This window comes from Pteropus medius, unplaced genomic scaffold (genome assembly GCF_902729225.1).
Source record: "Pteropus medius unplaced genomic scaffold, Ma_sr-lr_union100, whole genome shotgun sequence".
Taxonomy (NCBI): domain Eukaryota; kingdom Metazoa; phylum Chordata; class Mammalia; order Chiroptera; family Pteropodidae; genus Pteropus; species Pteropus medius.
The window spans coordinates 4,008,948-4,024,625 of record NW_024356249.1 but is presented as its reverse complement, the minus strand read 5'-3'; the positions used below and the strand labels follow the sequence as shown (position 1 = coordinate 4,024,625).

At 38.9% G+C, this 15,678-nt stretch overlaps 1 protein-coding gene across 1 annotated transcript in view; it reads right to left on the bottom strand.

Annotated features, from left to right (window-relative positions):
- The window catches only part of DGKI (diacylglycerol kinase iota), a 375,451-nt gene that overhangs the window by 69,033 nt on the left and 290,740 nt on the right, over positions 1-15,678 (bottom strand). The window contains exons 24-25 of the mRNA XM_039860746.1: positions 2,343-2,412; positions 131-171 (exon numbers count right to left, since the gene is read on the bottom strand). Of these exons, the coding sequence (XP_039716680.1) occupies positions 131-171; positions 2,343-2,412 (111 nt within the window). The remainder of the gene's footprint in view (positions 1-130; positions 172-2,342; positions 2,413-15,678) is intronic.

Below are 15,678 nucleotides of genomic sequence, written 5' to 3'. Positions count from 1 at the left end.
CTATGAGTACCATTCCAAAATCAGTAAATGTTTCAGCATTTATGTTATAAAAACTTTTAAGATTAGCTACCAATAAAGTATCTTTACTTGGGAATTTTTCACTTTCACAAGTAGGCTCAAGAAAACTTACCTGAGATCTGTCTATTCGATAAAAGCGATCAGCAGAAGTTGCTGGGGGGGGTAAAAAAAGAAAAAAAAGGACATGGCATTCAGTGTCCCATGATCTGGCACCAAATTTATAACCTCCTGACCAACCACGTCAATCAAAAACCTTACATTCCAGTCATGGGGACTACTGACCAGTCTCTAAATCTATAAAGAAAAACTCAGGACGTCAACAACTCTGCCACTGCTATCCCACTGCTCAGAAAACCCTCCTTCCCCATTACGTCTGCCTATCTAGATCTTACTAGTCTTTCAAGGCCAACCAAACGCTACCTCCTCTGTGCAGCCTCCCTCAGTCCATCCATCCGCCCCAGATGGAATCCATCGCTCCTACCTCTATGCACATTACATTTTGTTTCCACTTCTCATAGAAACCATCTTCACAGATGACAATGAGACTAAGACATCTGCGTCTTTAAAGGTCTGTTTGATTTATTCTTTTATGTCTCCAGATATTAACACAGGTCCTTAAACAGAGCTGGGACTCCATATATGTATTTATTAAGTAAATAAAGCTAGAAAAAAAAAACTGTAGGTAGCTAGACTTCCCGAGGAAGTAATGATTCTCATTTTGTAAAAGAGCTTGAAGAGGCAGTGCTAGGGACCACAGCTGGTATTAAAGGAATCATTTTACTCTAAAACTGAGTCCCTAAGCTATGTCTGAAGAAAGTCAAAACAGACACACACACACACACACACACACACACACACACATTCCTAAAGGGACTGAGCTGCAGTTGTGACTTGAGAAAAAAAAATCTTGCAAACCTTGGGTTTTTAAAAATTATTCTGATCATTCTTTATATTCAAAAGAATGATTTTCCTTGCTTACATCTAACAGAGTCCAAATATTATAAATAGATTTTCTACAAAGTACACAGTACTAAAGGGAAAAACTCAAAATGCAAATAATCATTCAAACATCATAAATATTTAATGTGTAGCTTTTCTCCAAAGGAAATGAGCTAAGAAACAAGACAATCATGCTCCCTGCCCCCTAAAAGCAACAGGAAAGTAAAATCTGCCTGAGAAGGGCTTACTCTACTTTGCTTTTTTTAGCCATGACTGTAATCACCTTTTAAAGGTTTCTAATAAAACTATTTATAGAGTAAAACTAATCTGGGTTAAGATCGTTTTCTACAAATATAATTTTATCTAAGACTATATGGAACAGACTATATATAGAACAATTCATATAAATTTGCATAATATTCTTAAATATAAGTTGTTCCTCTGGATTCAGGAAAAACAAATGATTGTGTTTCTCATCACTAAGAAATGAAAGAGTTGGAGGAAAGGCAATGTAAATTATCTTCCAACATAGCTGACAAGCCATTAATGAAAACCTATGTCACGATTGATGTGGGTTAGATTTCATATAGATACAAGTGCTCATCTTTGTAATACTCTTCATACACTCTCACATCCTGCCATACTCTTATCCACATTTATTTCCTCTCAGATGCATACACAGATAAACAAGAGCGAGGTCTATGATGAAAACCACATGTCCACATAGATAAGAGAGATACTGGGTAGTAGACACACTGGGTAGCATATGAGCAGGAATGTACTTCAGCATGGGTCATCGGATAGAAAAGTAGGATTAGGCAGAATCCAGGGAGTGAGAGATGCTTGCAATGGAAAATGGACTCATTAACCAATCAGAAAATAACTGATTTATTATGTATTCAAGTCATGCTCAACAGAGCAGATATGAATGCAACTGAAATTTTCTACACTTTGATAAAAACTTATGCATCATATTAAAATGATGCTTTAATGAAAAGAATAAGAAACTTCCAAAATATACAAGCAACATACATGTTACTATCCACCTCATGCTTACTGATCCCATCTACCAGCCTCGTTTTAAGATAGGGATGCATCAATTTTAGGGGACTTTGGAGGGCAGTGAAGGGGAAAGGTCAACTTGAGCAATTTGATGCTGTGAAATCCAGCCAGAGTTAACCAACTTGCTTTGAAGGAAATGACTTCACGAAGATGAGTTGCGACCTCAGTAAGTCCACGTCACTAGAGATGCAAATACCGATCATGTGGAGCCGAGTGAAGGGTGTCTGATTCATCTTTTGGGAAACTAGAGTCCATGGCAGCCATCGACGCCTTGCCCTGTGCTTCCCCACCTCCAGCCCTCCAGGAAATACAGAAACACTCACCATCTAGAAAGCACCACCGTGGAGAGAGTCTCTGAGCTGAGAGTGCCCTGGGGAAGGAGGTTTCTTGGTCCTGAAAGAGACACAAATGTCCTCGTGGCTCCATCTGAACGGCTCGAGGGACCCCTTGATCAACAGACATGCTACCACAGAGCCTATTTCTAAGAGCGAGCATTCCTTTCTAAACAAAGCACTAGTGAGAGACCAAATCACATCTTTTTTTACTAGAAACAGAAATAGGGGCTCTGCTTTGAAATGAATTATTTCACATAGAACTTTCTAAAACAATCCCCGCATAAAATTTGCCAGTTTTCAATTATTCCATTAAACATTCATAAATGATAGAATTGGGGACTTTTACTTCCTTTGGGGAATTTCTTTCGCTTTGTGAAGCTGGGGAACCCGTAGCAGCGGGCTCTCATTTGCATTTCGGTTCTCCATATAGGTATAAAAGTTTTCCTTACTAAGAGAATCTCTGCCACTGATGATTTAAAAAAATAAATAAAAAGCACATTCTACTTTACATCGCATGAGTTGGAGCATTCTAGCTCTGGCTCATAGTGAAATTGAACTCGCTGACAGAAATAGGACAAACGAGGGTGGAGGGGCAGTTTCTGTGGGAAAGATACTGGGAATTTGACCCTTATTAGGGATTTGAGATGTCTGAATATAGGGAACATCCTTGGAAAGCAGCTGGGCGTGGATGATCCTGTGTGTACAGAGGAGGACAGGAGAACGAAATGGGAATGACATAGACGGAATATGAGAGCCACGCAGAAATTGCATCGACTTCCTTGAGAATTTAACCAATACTCCCTGCTGCTTTACTTGTGATCAGGCACAGCCTATGCTTAACTCAGTGGTTCTCGAAGTGTGAACCTTGGAACACCAGCATCGGCTAGGAACTTCTTAGAAATTCAATTCCCAGGTGCCACACCACGTTTACAGAAACCCTGAAGGCAGAACCCAGAAATTCATTTTAGCAAGCTTTCCTGTGAGTCTGATGTATGGTAAAGTTTTAGAACCATAGACCTAACGTTACCATGACAAAAGGTAACGTTTTACTAATAGAAAGCTTCGGTATATGGAGTTTTTAATATGAGTGGGTTCTGTAAATTAAATTGATAGAGGAAATTTTGGTCTCATTGAGGACTGGTGCCAACATTTATAATTACAGATATAGAATTGATATAGCTATGGATACAGAGATAAATACATATTCCTCTTTTTTTTTTTGGACTGGCTTTGCCACCCTCCTGGTTACGCTAAAGGACATCTTGACATGTGCTCAGTACCTACTAATACGAGACTTACGTTAAACATTTTGAGAATTATATTTTGACACACGGGACATCTTGTTTTAAAGGAACTTAAGGTTCTTAATGTATTTTTATAAAACATATAAATCTACCAACATGTCTGACATGTAATTATAAACCAAAACATTTGAAAATTATTTGAAATACTTAGTAGCAACCATGAAAACTAATAAATAAAGATATTAGATGGAAACATGGCTATATTCTCCATAGTAAAGGGACTTAAACACCAAGGCTATTTTCTGAATTTCGACGTCAAATGTGCTACAGAGACCACCATGAAAAAATAGCCCAATTTCCCTAGGTAAGAATCAACTCTGAAAGAATGCAGAAATACTTGATCTGTCATTTAAAAAATCTAAAGATTAACAACGTTGTTGCTCAAATATTCAAATTAGAAAACATTGCCTATTCTTTGGTTTAGTTTAATTAAATGCAGATTAATATATTGCCTCAGCTACATGACTCACTTCCCCACAGGCTGTAAAGTAATACTGATATAATGGTATATACCTTTTTATGCGCGAACATCTTCGTGTCTGGAGAACGTAATGCATGCGCCTGACTTTTATTTGTTTATTTTGCCTATTTTCTGTTCATGTATTTATTCTCACCTTGATTCACAAAGCGTTTACTATAACTCAACTTCCTTAAAGAGATTTTATTTAGAGAACTTTATCGGTTCGCTCTGGGAAAACACATTGGTCGCCGCAGAGCACTTTAAAACACTTCGAATACATTTGAGTGGGTTTTTTAATAGGTCCAGCAATCCTTGAACTCCCTGAAATTTTATGCTAAATTTGGTGTCTATGTGTCTGTGCCTTTTCCTAAATAAAGGCGCCAATTTTTTCTCTATAAATTATCAAACCCCCAAAGGTTAAAAAGCTACTAATGCAAATAATCAAAAATTTATGTCAGAGACAATTCAACAAAATGAGATTCTAATCAGTAAAATGCCTGAACCATATCCAGACACACAAAAATAGGAATTACTATTTCAGAGTTACTGGTGATTGTCAAATCAGACAGTGGAAACTCCCTGAGCTCATAGCTATTCTCTGGTAATGGGCTAAATTCAGGCCGATTTCTACAGAGAAGGAGGCAATGAACTTTTTGCTGATTTCCATCCATGGTCTCTCGCAAAGGTTTGTTTTCAGCCCTTTAAGTAAATACTGTAAATTCTTCTACTTAAATGTTTATTTTTTGAAAAACAGACAAACGGAAGATCTATTTATACAATTAGATTGCCTAAATAATTGAAGTTAAACAATACTTCACTAATTAAAGACACAGGAATCTCATGAAAAAAAATTTATTGAAAAATAATGAGATACTTTCCTGGTCCCATTTGAAGATTAATCTGCAATCTTAGGTGGCTGGTTAGAGAAGTACAAGTACAGCCCTAACTTCTCTGAAAAGAATTCCCTGAACTAGGTTTGCATCTTTTCCCTCCATTTTGGAAGCTTGCAACCTTATTCATAAAAAGAGAAAAAAGAAAAAAAAAAAAAAGAGTTTTTAAGTGGGCAGTTACTAGCATAATGTGGTCTTATGTTAAAAGTCATTTGAATTCCAAAGGAAAAAATGTAATATTTTTATTACATCTAGGAAAGATTGATAATGTAATGCAATTATTTACATTATCAATTACTTATTTAAAAGTTTTACATATTAAAAAGATATGATATATAAAAGTGTTGAAGTCACAACAAAATTTTCTCCTCGGATCTAATCTAGTCCACACATATACATGCAGATGAAAGGGTCCCACCTGCTTAGGACTCTAAAAGCTAGAGATTTTCCTGAAATCAGTGTTAAAATGATGTTTCAATGCAGCAGATTGACAAAACATACCAGCAATCTCTAAGAAACTAGAAATTTAGCTACTAGGCACAAGTAGGTGCTAGGACTAAAAGATCTGAAGGAGAAGAACAGACTAGAAACAGGGTATCTGGTTGCGGGTGAGGTTGCTGTATTTCACTTGAGTTGAAAAACTGATCACAGACTTAGTTTTAGTGAGAAAGTCTGCTTCGAAAAACTGAAATTTTTGTAGGATGAGATCAGATGAATAAGAATTGATAGGACAAAATTGTTCCTGTCCTCAAAGTAGTATTTAAACATCACAGAAAAGACAGATTGATGAACCAGAAGGCAAATGCAATAGATCGTAGGTGACTCAGCCTCAATTAAGCAGCCAGCCCAGAGGCAGCGGAATTCTGTTTGCCAAGAGCACCAGCTCTGAGCACGGGACAACCCCCACCCCACTCACTGTGACATTCCAGGCGAGTTCCTTATCTAGTCTGTGCCTTGGATGCCTTGTTTGTAAAATTGGCACCCATAGTATCTACTGTAAAGGGCTTTTATTTTATTTTATTTTTTATTTTTTGAGGAATAAATAAAATGACAAGAGAAACGCTTACTTAGCCCTTGAGCTGGTACTTGTGGACATGCAGATATAGTGATGCTGGACAAGTAACATTCGGGCAGCTGGGACAAAATTATTTTACCTGAAAACAATTTTGACCTTTAATTACACTAGGAGCTCACAGGTCACAAGCCAAACTTCAGAGCAGATCATTCAAATAGTACTATAGCGGCACAACACTATTTTATCCATAAATGCATTTGGGTTCAGATTCTGGGGTTCAGAGAAAAGAAATAGGACAGATTTGTATGAGTGAATACGAAAAAGAATGACATCACACAAAGGCTGAAATCACCCCATTTTTGGTTTGGGGTTTGTCCTAATCAGCAATCTGATGCCTCTTTTCATAGTATTAGAAGCTATATACTTGTCTAAAATTCAGGGGATTGTTTTCAAGGCTGAATGTCTTCTACCATCAAAATCAACATTTTTCAGAACCCTTTATTTTACTGCCCGCTCCCCATTCAATAATATTTTTATTCACTAGTTACAATGCTTACTAGATACTTGCTTAGTTTCACCAAAATTGTTATCTTTCCATTGGCTGATTTGGGTTGTCAGTTGTCACACAGCTAGCTACACATTATTTTCATCCCTATGACATGATTATGACCAATCTTTTCAACAGGTACTTATTAAAGCTAATGAGGAACAAGGCACATGATTTGTCAGTCACAAAGGACAATGAAGCATCGGCCTTGTCCCCAGAAGGTGTCCAACACTGTGAGCCATCTGGGGGCTCCCCAGTCCCTTTCTTGTTCCCATTTTTGGAGTTGTGATATGTCTGATTTACCAGATTTCAACTTCTTTTCCCAGGGGGTGGCTATTCTCATTGCGATTTTCACTTACTTCCTGCCTATTGTCAAAAGTCATCGATTTCGGGGCCATGATTTTGAGCCAGCTGCCCTAAGAATCGGAGTCTGGTAATGAAAAGAGCAGGAGACAGAAATTGTTGGGGAAGCTAATGGAAGGCTCAGCTCACATTTAAGAAAATCCTTTCCTTTCAAGTCAAGTTTGGGGCTAACACTGAAGAAGTTTTCAGTGTCCTGACACTGATGTATAGCTAAGCTGTGCCGAGAGGCACAATCCTAAATCATACGATCCATTTACACGGAGGCCAGTTGTCATGATGTCAAATAGAGCAGCAGGCTGCTGACTGTTCTCCTCCTACATTCCATTTCTACGTTAAGGCCCCTGCCTGTAGCTTCTGCCCTGACTCATTTCCATTGTCTGGCTTTACAGTATATGGAACAATAATCTACTCAATGAATACCATTTTGGTGACTGGCAATCTGTCCTTCCTTTTCTTGTATTTATAGTATGCTCCTTTTTTGACTTCTGAGAATTTCTCATGGACATAGTTCTCCTTCTGTATTCCTTGGTGGTTCTATAAATGAAATTTAGATTATCAGCCTTTGAATATTATTTCATCTCCTGAGGACTCTCATATTTGGGAAATGACCCCCCATGGTATATGCATGGGAAAAATTACTACCAGAATTCACAAAACCATCTCACTTGGTTTTAGGGTTATCTGGCTACTGCTAGAGTTCATTTAGAAACTTTAGGCTACAGTCTTACTTAGTAGGTTCATTTTAATCCATATTCTTATGCGTATTTTTAAGCCATCTCCATTCCATCATTAAGGAAGCTGTATAGTCTAGCCCCTAGATATCTATCCTACCATCTACCCCACTATTCTTTCTGAATCTCTCCTTTAGCACCTTAAAGCAAGCCATAAATTAATAATTATGGCTTTAAGCATTTAAGTACACTCTCAGAAGTATCCAGCTATTAAGTGGTGGAGTGAAATTCAAACACAGGACTCATTTGCTACAGATCTTATATACCAGGTGTTACGGTTTCTAGCGAAGTTAAAATTATTTGGGGTTTTGTAGGATGGGTGGGACTTGTATAGGTCGTTTGACAGAAGTTTTTTTGACTCAGCTCTGGCAAAAACATGAAAAAAGCAAAAACTAGAATGATCTGAATTGTCTGTAAAGACCTTCCTTTGACTTCAGTATTCAAAGATGTCCCACAGTTTCAACCTTCATTAACTGTCAGACTAATCTTTCAAATTTCTTATCAGGCAGTTCACTGCCTGGTCACTCAGAATTTCTCCTCCCTCAAATTCTCCAGTCCCATTGCCTGCCCACTCTCCACTCCCATATCTGCTTAATCTCATAGCAACATGGCCATCAACAAGGACCAGAGAACCATGATCCAGAGACGAGGAACCGAGATAACATTCATGTAAAGGAAATTTTGATTACAGAGTTTAGATAGCTTTGCTGTATGTGTTATGTGATTGCAATTCTAAACGCCGTACCAGTACGGCCACTGTTAATGGGTTGTTTAGCACGTGCCATGTTTATCATTGCTTAAAGTTACAACATTGTTTACAAAAGCAATGTAGAACGGCCCAAACTGTACAAAACCTAAATGTCTACACATGGAGATGGGGTTAAATACATACTCTGGAATAGAGCAGCAGTGTTTAAAAAGTGCATTAGAGCTTCATTTATTAGCAAGACATAGTGTCCATGGTATATTACTGTTAAAAATAAATTGTGGTGTAACACGTATAGCGAATGTATGAAGAATGTAAATTCATTTTCATTCAAAAAAGCAAACACGACTTCACGTGTGCTCATGTGTGTCTATGTGTGTAACTTTGTACAGATGTGGGAAAAGATGCCAAAGTGTGCACAGCAGAAAAGTGCCACCCTAATGTCTCTTTTGGGTGGAGACTTAAAAACCAAGCGGAAGTCCAGAATTCTGTGTGGTCAGAAAACTGAGATAAGCCAAGATGATAAAGCCTGCCAGACTTTATGACACAAGTAGTCAAGAGAAATACTTTGAGCATCTTAATATCAAAGAAAAATGCATATTTGGATGGATTAAAAAGGGAGCAGGAATTAAGAGAAGCAGATTGGTGAAAAGGAATTAATTCTTTAAAGCCATGGTCCATAAACCTCTGGCATTCTTAACTAGTGATGACCCACAGGTGACTAGGTTCTTATGTCCTCAGGATTCATGTAATTCCTATGCCTTGTGTATCTACACCTCTCTCTCTACTCAAAAGAGAGGATCATAGTACAAGCGAGTGCATGATGCCAGTACAGAGGTCATACTAAGTCCGCTGTAACTTGTTTTCAATGACTCTCATTGCTAATGCACTGTGGGTGATACACCTCATATCAGCTTAAGCAGCTCACTGCGTCCTCAACAGGAGGACGTGTCACATAGGTGGGTGGGTGGCCCTGACATAAAGAAATTCTGGATTCAGGGTCAGAGGGAGGGTGACCGCATGGCAGCAGGGACCATGAATCAGACTTGGTGAAAGAGGAAGTGAGAAACACAAAACAGCCCCTCACGAGAGGGCAAATCTTGGCTCCAAGGGCAGATCTCAGCTTCATGGACAATCCAAAGTGGCCATGGCAACATCCATGTCACTAACAAGAATGGTTGAAAGTACATTTGCTTTGCTGCACGTTAAGATCCATGGACAGATGTCATTTCTGATAGAAGCAAAAACGGAAAAAAAAAAATCAAGCTTAAAAATATGTACCTTTCAAAAGCATCTGACAGTAGATCCTTAAGGAACGTGATGGTGTGAACACAGCCACAGTTCAGGAGGCACTCACATCATTCCCTGAGCTGTGACACCATCACATCGATGGCTTTGGTGCTCATTTAGGGCTTCTAGTCTCCTCAGTCCCCTCAAGCTGCGTAATCAAATCAATCATTCATCAAAGAGATAAGACACTTGACTTGCTCGTTTTTGATTTGTTATTTTTATTTACGTAAATGGTGCGGTTCAGATGAATGCGCCTGTCACTGCTCTATAATGTAGGCAGAGTAATAGAATCTTGGATATACCATGCTCCTTTCTGTTTTAAATGTAATCATCTTCTCTTTAGGTGCATAATATTAACAAATGCTGCTCATTTCAAAAGTCTCTCATATGTGAATTTTCTCTTTTGATATATGCTGATGGAAAATCCATTTCTCATGCTAAAAATATAGCCACACACAGAAAAGCAACTCTGATATTATAAATATATATACACTTTAGGAGGTACTCACATAATTACCTGAGCTGTGCCACTAACTAACTAACTAACTAACTAACTAACTAACTAACTAACTATACATACATACACATACATATACACACATACATAAAGTTGACTTAAAGTATAGGTATATATGTATATCTACATTTTAAGTCAACTGACACGAATTACATGTAATTGGTAAGGAAATTATCTGAACCACTATTTGGATACATACGCCAAACTTGCACTTAATTTAGATCCAATTATGCAAGCTGATGCACACATAATTTAATGAAGGCACAGCAGCCCCATTACATACTCCAGTAGATTATCCAATTAAGTGATATTCACCTAGCATTTAACTATATCTTCACTGTGAATGAAATTCATTTTCTTTCATAAAATGTAGGGGAGACTTAAGTAGAGGCAAAACAGATTCCTTTGGATTGGAAATCCTTGCTTTATTTAATAATGCCCAGTCAATAATTACTTTATTTTTAAATGTCTCTCTTATTTACCTGCCTGCCTTGACATCTCCCATGCCCAACCCATCTGAATTTTTTCTCTCCTCCTATGACCAAGTTGCATACCAATATCTCTTTATCCTTGGTCAACAGATGCATCAAGGATGGTTAGAAATGTGTGTGTATGCAACTCTGTCCAACTGTAACCCCAATTAATAGACTTGCTACCATTGTTTTTATCTTTCAAAACTCTTTCCCTTCAAAGCGACTTTACCACCCACAATTCCTGCAGCAAAAGAACACAGATATGGAAAGTGCATTTCCAAAACCAGCTTTGAAAGATGAAGAAATAATTATGGTGTAGTAGGAAGTGGAAATGAGAGAACTCTAACATGTTCAAGAGCCCTTTTTTTGTGCAATAAAGTCCTCCATGATTGACAATAACTTTGTGTGTGTGTGTGTGTCTGTGTCTGTGCGTGTCTGTGTGTGTCTGCGTGTGTGTGTGTATATTAGCGGTAGTCACTTTTAATAGCAAACAGACCTGATCCCAAGCAAGTCTCATTTTAATTCCTTATTCAGTTTATTTCTCATATCTTTGATCCTCCCCAAAGGAATGACATTCTACAAAGTTCCTAGCTAAGTTCTCTAAGATCAATTAATTCCCACAATGACTCCCTTAAACTTGTTTCAGCTCATCAATTGAAGGACTCTTCAAGAATCCAGAAAACAAATTAAGGAGGAAGAGATTTCAGAGAAAGGAGAGAGATAAATAAGGACAGCCAGCACTCAGAAAAGATAAAGAAATCAAATATATGTGGGCAAATACCATTAGCCTAGGGAAGGTTGGAGGATGAACAAACGGATGTAGACTCAGATCTGACCAAGAGTTTTTCTTATGGAAGCGAAAGACACCTCTAAAGGATAAAGTGGGTTTTCTTTGTTTTTTTTTTTTTTTTTTTTTTTTTTTTTTTTTTTTGCAAAACTGTTATGTCTACTTTGAAATATTCCAACCATTCTATTGTTAGTTTTAAGTAAATTAATTCTTAACGAAGAGAAATCACCTGGATGGATCCCTTTTTGAACCTACTATTGAATCTTACTGTATTCATTTAAAACTCAAATTATTAGCTCATAATATTCTAGAAACCACACTCCTGTGTACCAACTATACCAGCACCTCGTGGTGCATTGCACTGGGAAAAGGGGGGACTCCGAATGTCTACAAAAGACCCTGATTGTGGCTGGTTCCATTGCTCCTGGTTCTTCGTTTATTCTACTCTGCCATGTCCATAGCATATCCATAGATGCCTCTTTCTTTCCCCCACCCCCCATTCCTTTTTCTCTTCCTGTGCCTCTTTCTCCTTCCTTTCCCTTTCATCGAGGGCATCCATCTCTGCCTTTGGTCCCCAGTCATGTGCCTGAGAGCCATCAGAATGACTCGGGATTTCTCAAGTTGTTCACTATTGATGACTGTGGCTGGATCATTCTTTTTGGCAGGGGACTATCCCATGCACTGTAAGATGTTTAGGACATTGCTGGCCTCGGCTCAATCGACTCCGGTAGTATCACCTCCCCTAGTCATGACACACAAAAATGTCCAGTTGCCAAATGTCCCATGTGAGAGGCAAATCTCCCCCAGCTGAGAGTTAACTAGAATGGTTGAATGTGCCTCTACTACCTAGTAACTTTATGACTTAGGGTTAAGAACGGATATGGTGAAATCCAAGGTAGGAGTGGAGAAGGGATTATCTCAAAAAGCATCTTTATCAATAGGTAGGCAGAGTCTAATTTCTCTATGAATTCTAGTTTATTTGCCAAGGTCAAGAATATCCTGACTTTGTAAGCACAATGCATTTTGCTTGTTTAAATTATCTGTTACAGGTTACATGAGATGCCATTAGGATGAAGGGGCCTTTGTATTTTGACCTCAGAGATGGTATAGGCAGGAATTTTCAGCAGGCTATAAATATCCAACACACTCTTGTATAACGCATTATGCCTTGTTAGGTCAGTACAAGGTGTCATTTTTGAGCCTTAATGCTTTGTTGACAATTCACTATGAATCTGGGAAAGGAAGAAGCCAAAGCGATGAAATGCTCAAATGGCTAGGAACTGTCACACGGCTCAGTAAAGGTGCCTTGGGCGCTTGTGCACCTTCCTAAAGGCTGGTTTTCTCTTGAGTATCTTCTAGCCTTAAGAAGCAGTCAGCTAGAATCCCAACTGCAAATTAGTGAGCTAACAAGAACTTCTCAAGTTTTGAAACTCACTGGCATTTATTCGTGCTTCAAGGTTAATTCTTCAGGCATAGTTAGTGCCATCTCATATTCAAGAAATTTCATTAAAAAGCTTTTAAGGCCTTTTGCGATCCATGTTTCTGACAGGTTTTTCTCCTGCGTCACCCCTTAACTCCCACTGAGACAGACTAGAGATTCTGATATTACCTATTTCTGCATTAGAAAACAAAAGATTCAGTATTAAATCTCCTGCCAGCTGGTTTTGTCGCTTTCTGCATAAAAGTAAAAGTACCTGTAGTCCGTGTATTTTAGATGCATCCTCACAAAAATAGAAAAATCAATCCACATCATCTCAGACTCTCAACAGCACTTGACACATTTCATTAGTTCTTCGATTTTGAAATATGTTTCCCTCTTGGCTTTCACGATATGACCTTCCTTGATGTTCGGCTTTCTCCTGCTTGTCTCAGTGTCCGTGACTCTGCCTGCCTGATCGTCCTCTTAAACTTGTGCTTTTCTCGATCAATCAGTAGACGCAGATATGACACGGTGCCCTCTTCTTTATCAAAACTGTCCCCGGGTGATCGTCCCCCCCTAGGGTTTTGAGTACCATCTAGTTGCTAGTGACTCTCTCATTTCTACCTCTGGGCCTCTGTTTTTCATTGAGCTTTAAAATTCACACGTCCAAATTTCTACTCTTGGATCTAAGAGGCATATCGAAATGAGTATGGCTGAAAGAGAACTCTTTATTTACCATCCCTCCAACTCCTTCGTCCTCCTGACTGCTCGAGATCCCAGCCAAATGTGAATGTTTACATCTCCCAACTCCTTGCCTCACCCGGCTCTCCTTTGCTCTGCTCGGAGAAAATTTCTCACCACCGTCTCCATTTTCTGGCCTTGTTAATTCAAACACAGGCTCTCTCAGTGAAGCCTCCTGTTTAATGAGCAGACCCTGGGCTTCTCCTGATCTCACTCCAGCCTTCCCCTAATATCCAGGGATCCCGACTTTTATAATTCAGGAGCGAAGTGACGCTCCTGACACTCATCTTTGATCACTGCATCGGTGACCCCATACCGTCAGTGCACAACACCTGTGAAGTGACGTTGATAATGCAGCAGTTCTGATACCAAGGTTTGACCTGACTGCAGGTAAACGAAAATATTGCAAAATTTTGATAGTCAGATAAATACCATTAATCCCGCTGAATGTTTTTATTATCAAATAATAACTGAAATAAATATCCTTATCAGAGTCTAGAATCTCAACCACCCTCTGATCTCTATGAATATGTACAAACGCGGCACAAAGAACATGGTACAAACTACCCGCATATCAAAATTCACACCAAAATGACTACATCAAATAGCCAGGATAATAAACGCCTTTGTTTCATAAATCTAGTTCGAATATATGTCTGAAATAAGTACTTTGATAAAATTGCAAAGATTCAAAATGTCCATGAGTAAAAAATACAAACTCTTTTAAAAGAAACAGGCTCTTAAAACCTTACACCTACCACAGCGTCAATTTTAAAAAATAGACATCAGCTCCAGCTTTTATAAGCACTGTACTTTTAAAAATAAAATAACATCTAGATGGTGGCTCTAGATAAATAGGCAAATAAAGGATGGAAGGAATTTTGTGCTCTATCTAAAAAATAAAGTGGAAATTTGCTTTTAAATGGTTGGTTAAAAAAAAAACTGTCTCAGAAACAGCTTATTTTCCCAATTAAAACACATCCTAAGTGAATTGACACTCTTTCTGTTGCTGCTGGATGGGAGCAAGAGCTCTAGAATAAAGGAGTACTAAGAGAAATAATCATACAAACAAATAAGAAGGCCAAGGTCACTCCTGACATTCACCCTCAGGATAATCAGGCTGTTCTGGCTGACAGTATGGGGCATCTCTCGTCAGGGAAAGAAAGCTACTTAGATTCTATCTGTATAGGGTTTTAAAAATTGTCGTTTTTGTTGTTTATGCAAAAGAATGATCAACGGGAAATTTCCTGTGTAGCAAAAGAGACACCAAAACCTAAAGATGTTAAAGCAGGATTTTCAAATGTAGACATCTCTAAACCCCACTTCCACGCAGAGGTACACAAGGGACTAGGAGAGGATTTATTTGAGGGAGCCACTGGCATTCTCTGACTCCCTGGGCCTCTCAGACAAAGGGCTGTCATGGGACCACTCAGACAGCTTTGCATGTGCTCTAGAAGTTTGGGGCGACACTGTGCCCCGGTATCCGAATCATGACTGAGAAACCTATGGGTGAGAGACTGGCTGGAACAGTACTATAGAGGTGGGAAAGACAGGGAAGAAACTGCACTCCCAAAGATCGTCGGGGCAAAGGGTATCTGAGTGTTCCGCTATGGACGGGACGTGGGTCATCAGAGAGAGGTAGGCTGGGTTTACTGAATCCTGCCCCAAAGTGCAGGATGGGCCAATCAGATGGCTTGTTTGCTTGATGGCTGTGGGAAGCAGAGAATTCACCTTCCTGGCGGTAAAGGAGAAACATGCAGCCATCTTATGAATGGCACCCACCTTGGACCAGGTAAACATCTAGTGCAGAGGTGAAATTGGCAGAAAGTGGAGAACAGGGCAAAAACAGCAGCAGAAAAATGGAGCAGAAACCATGAACAAATGATACGTAAACTCCACCTTTGATCTGAACTTTTTGTCATTGTGAACCAATAGACTCTTGCCCCGTCGATGTAGTTTAAGTTGAGTTTTCTAGCATTTGGCAGCGAAAGCACTTCATTATACCATCTTTTCTAAATGAAGTGGGAGAAAATCCACAGTCCCAATGTGTGCTAGAGGAGGACTGTCCAAAACCAGAAAA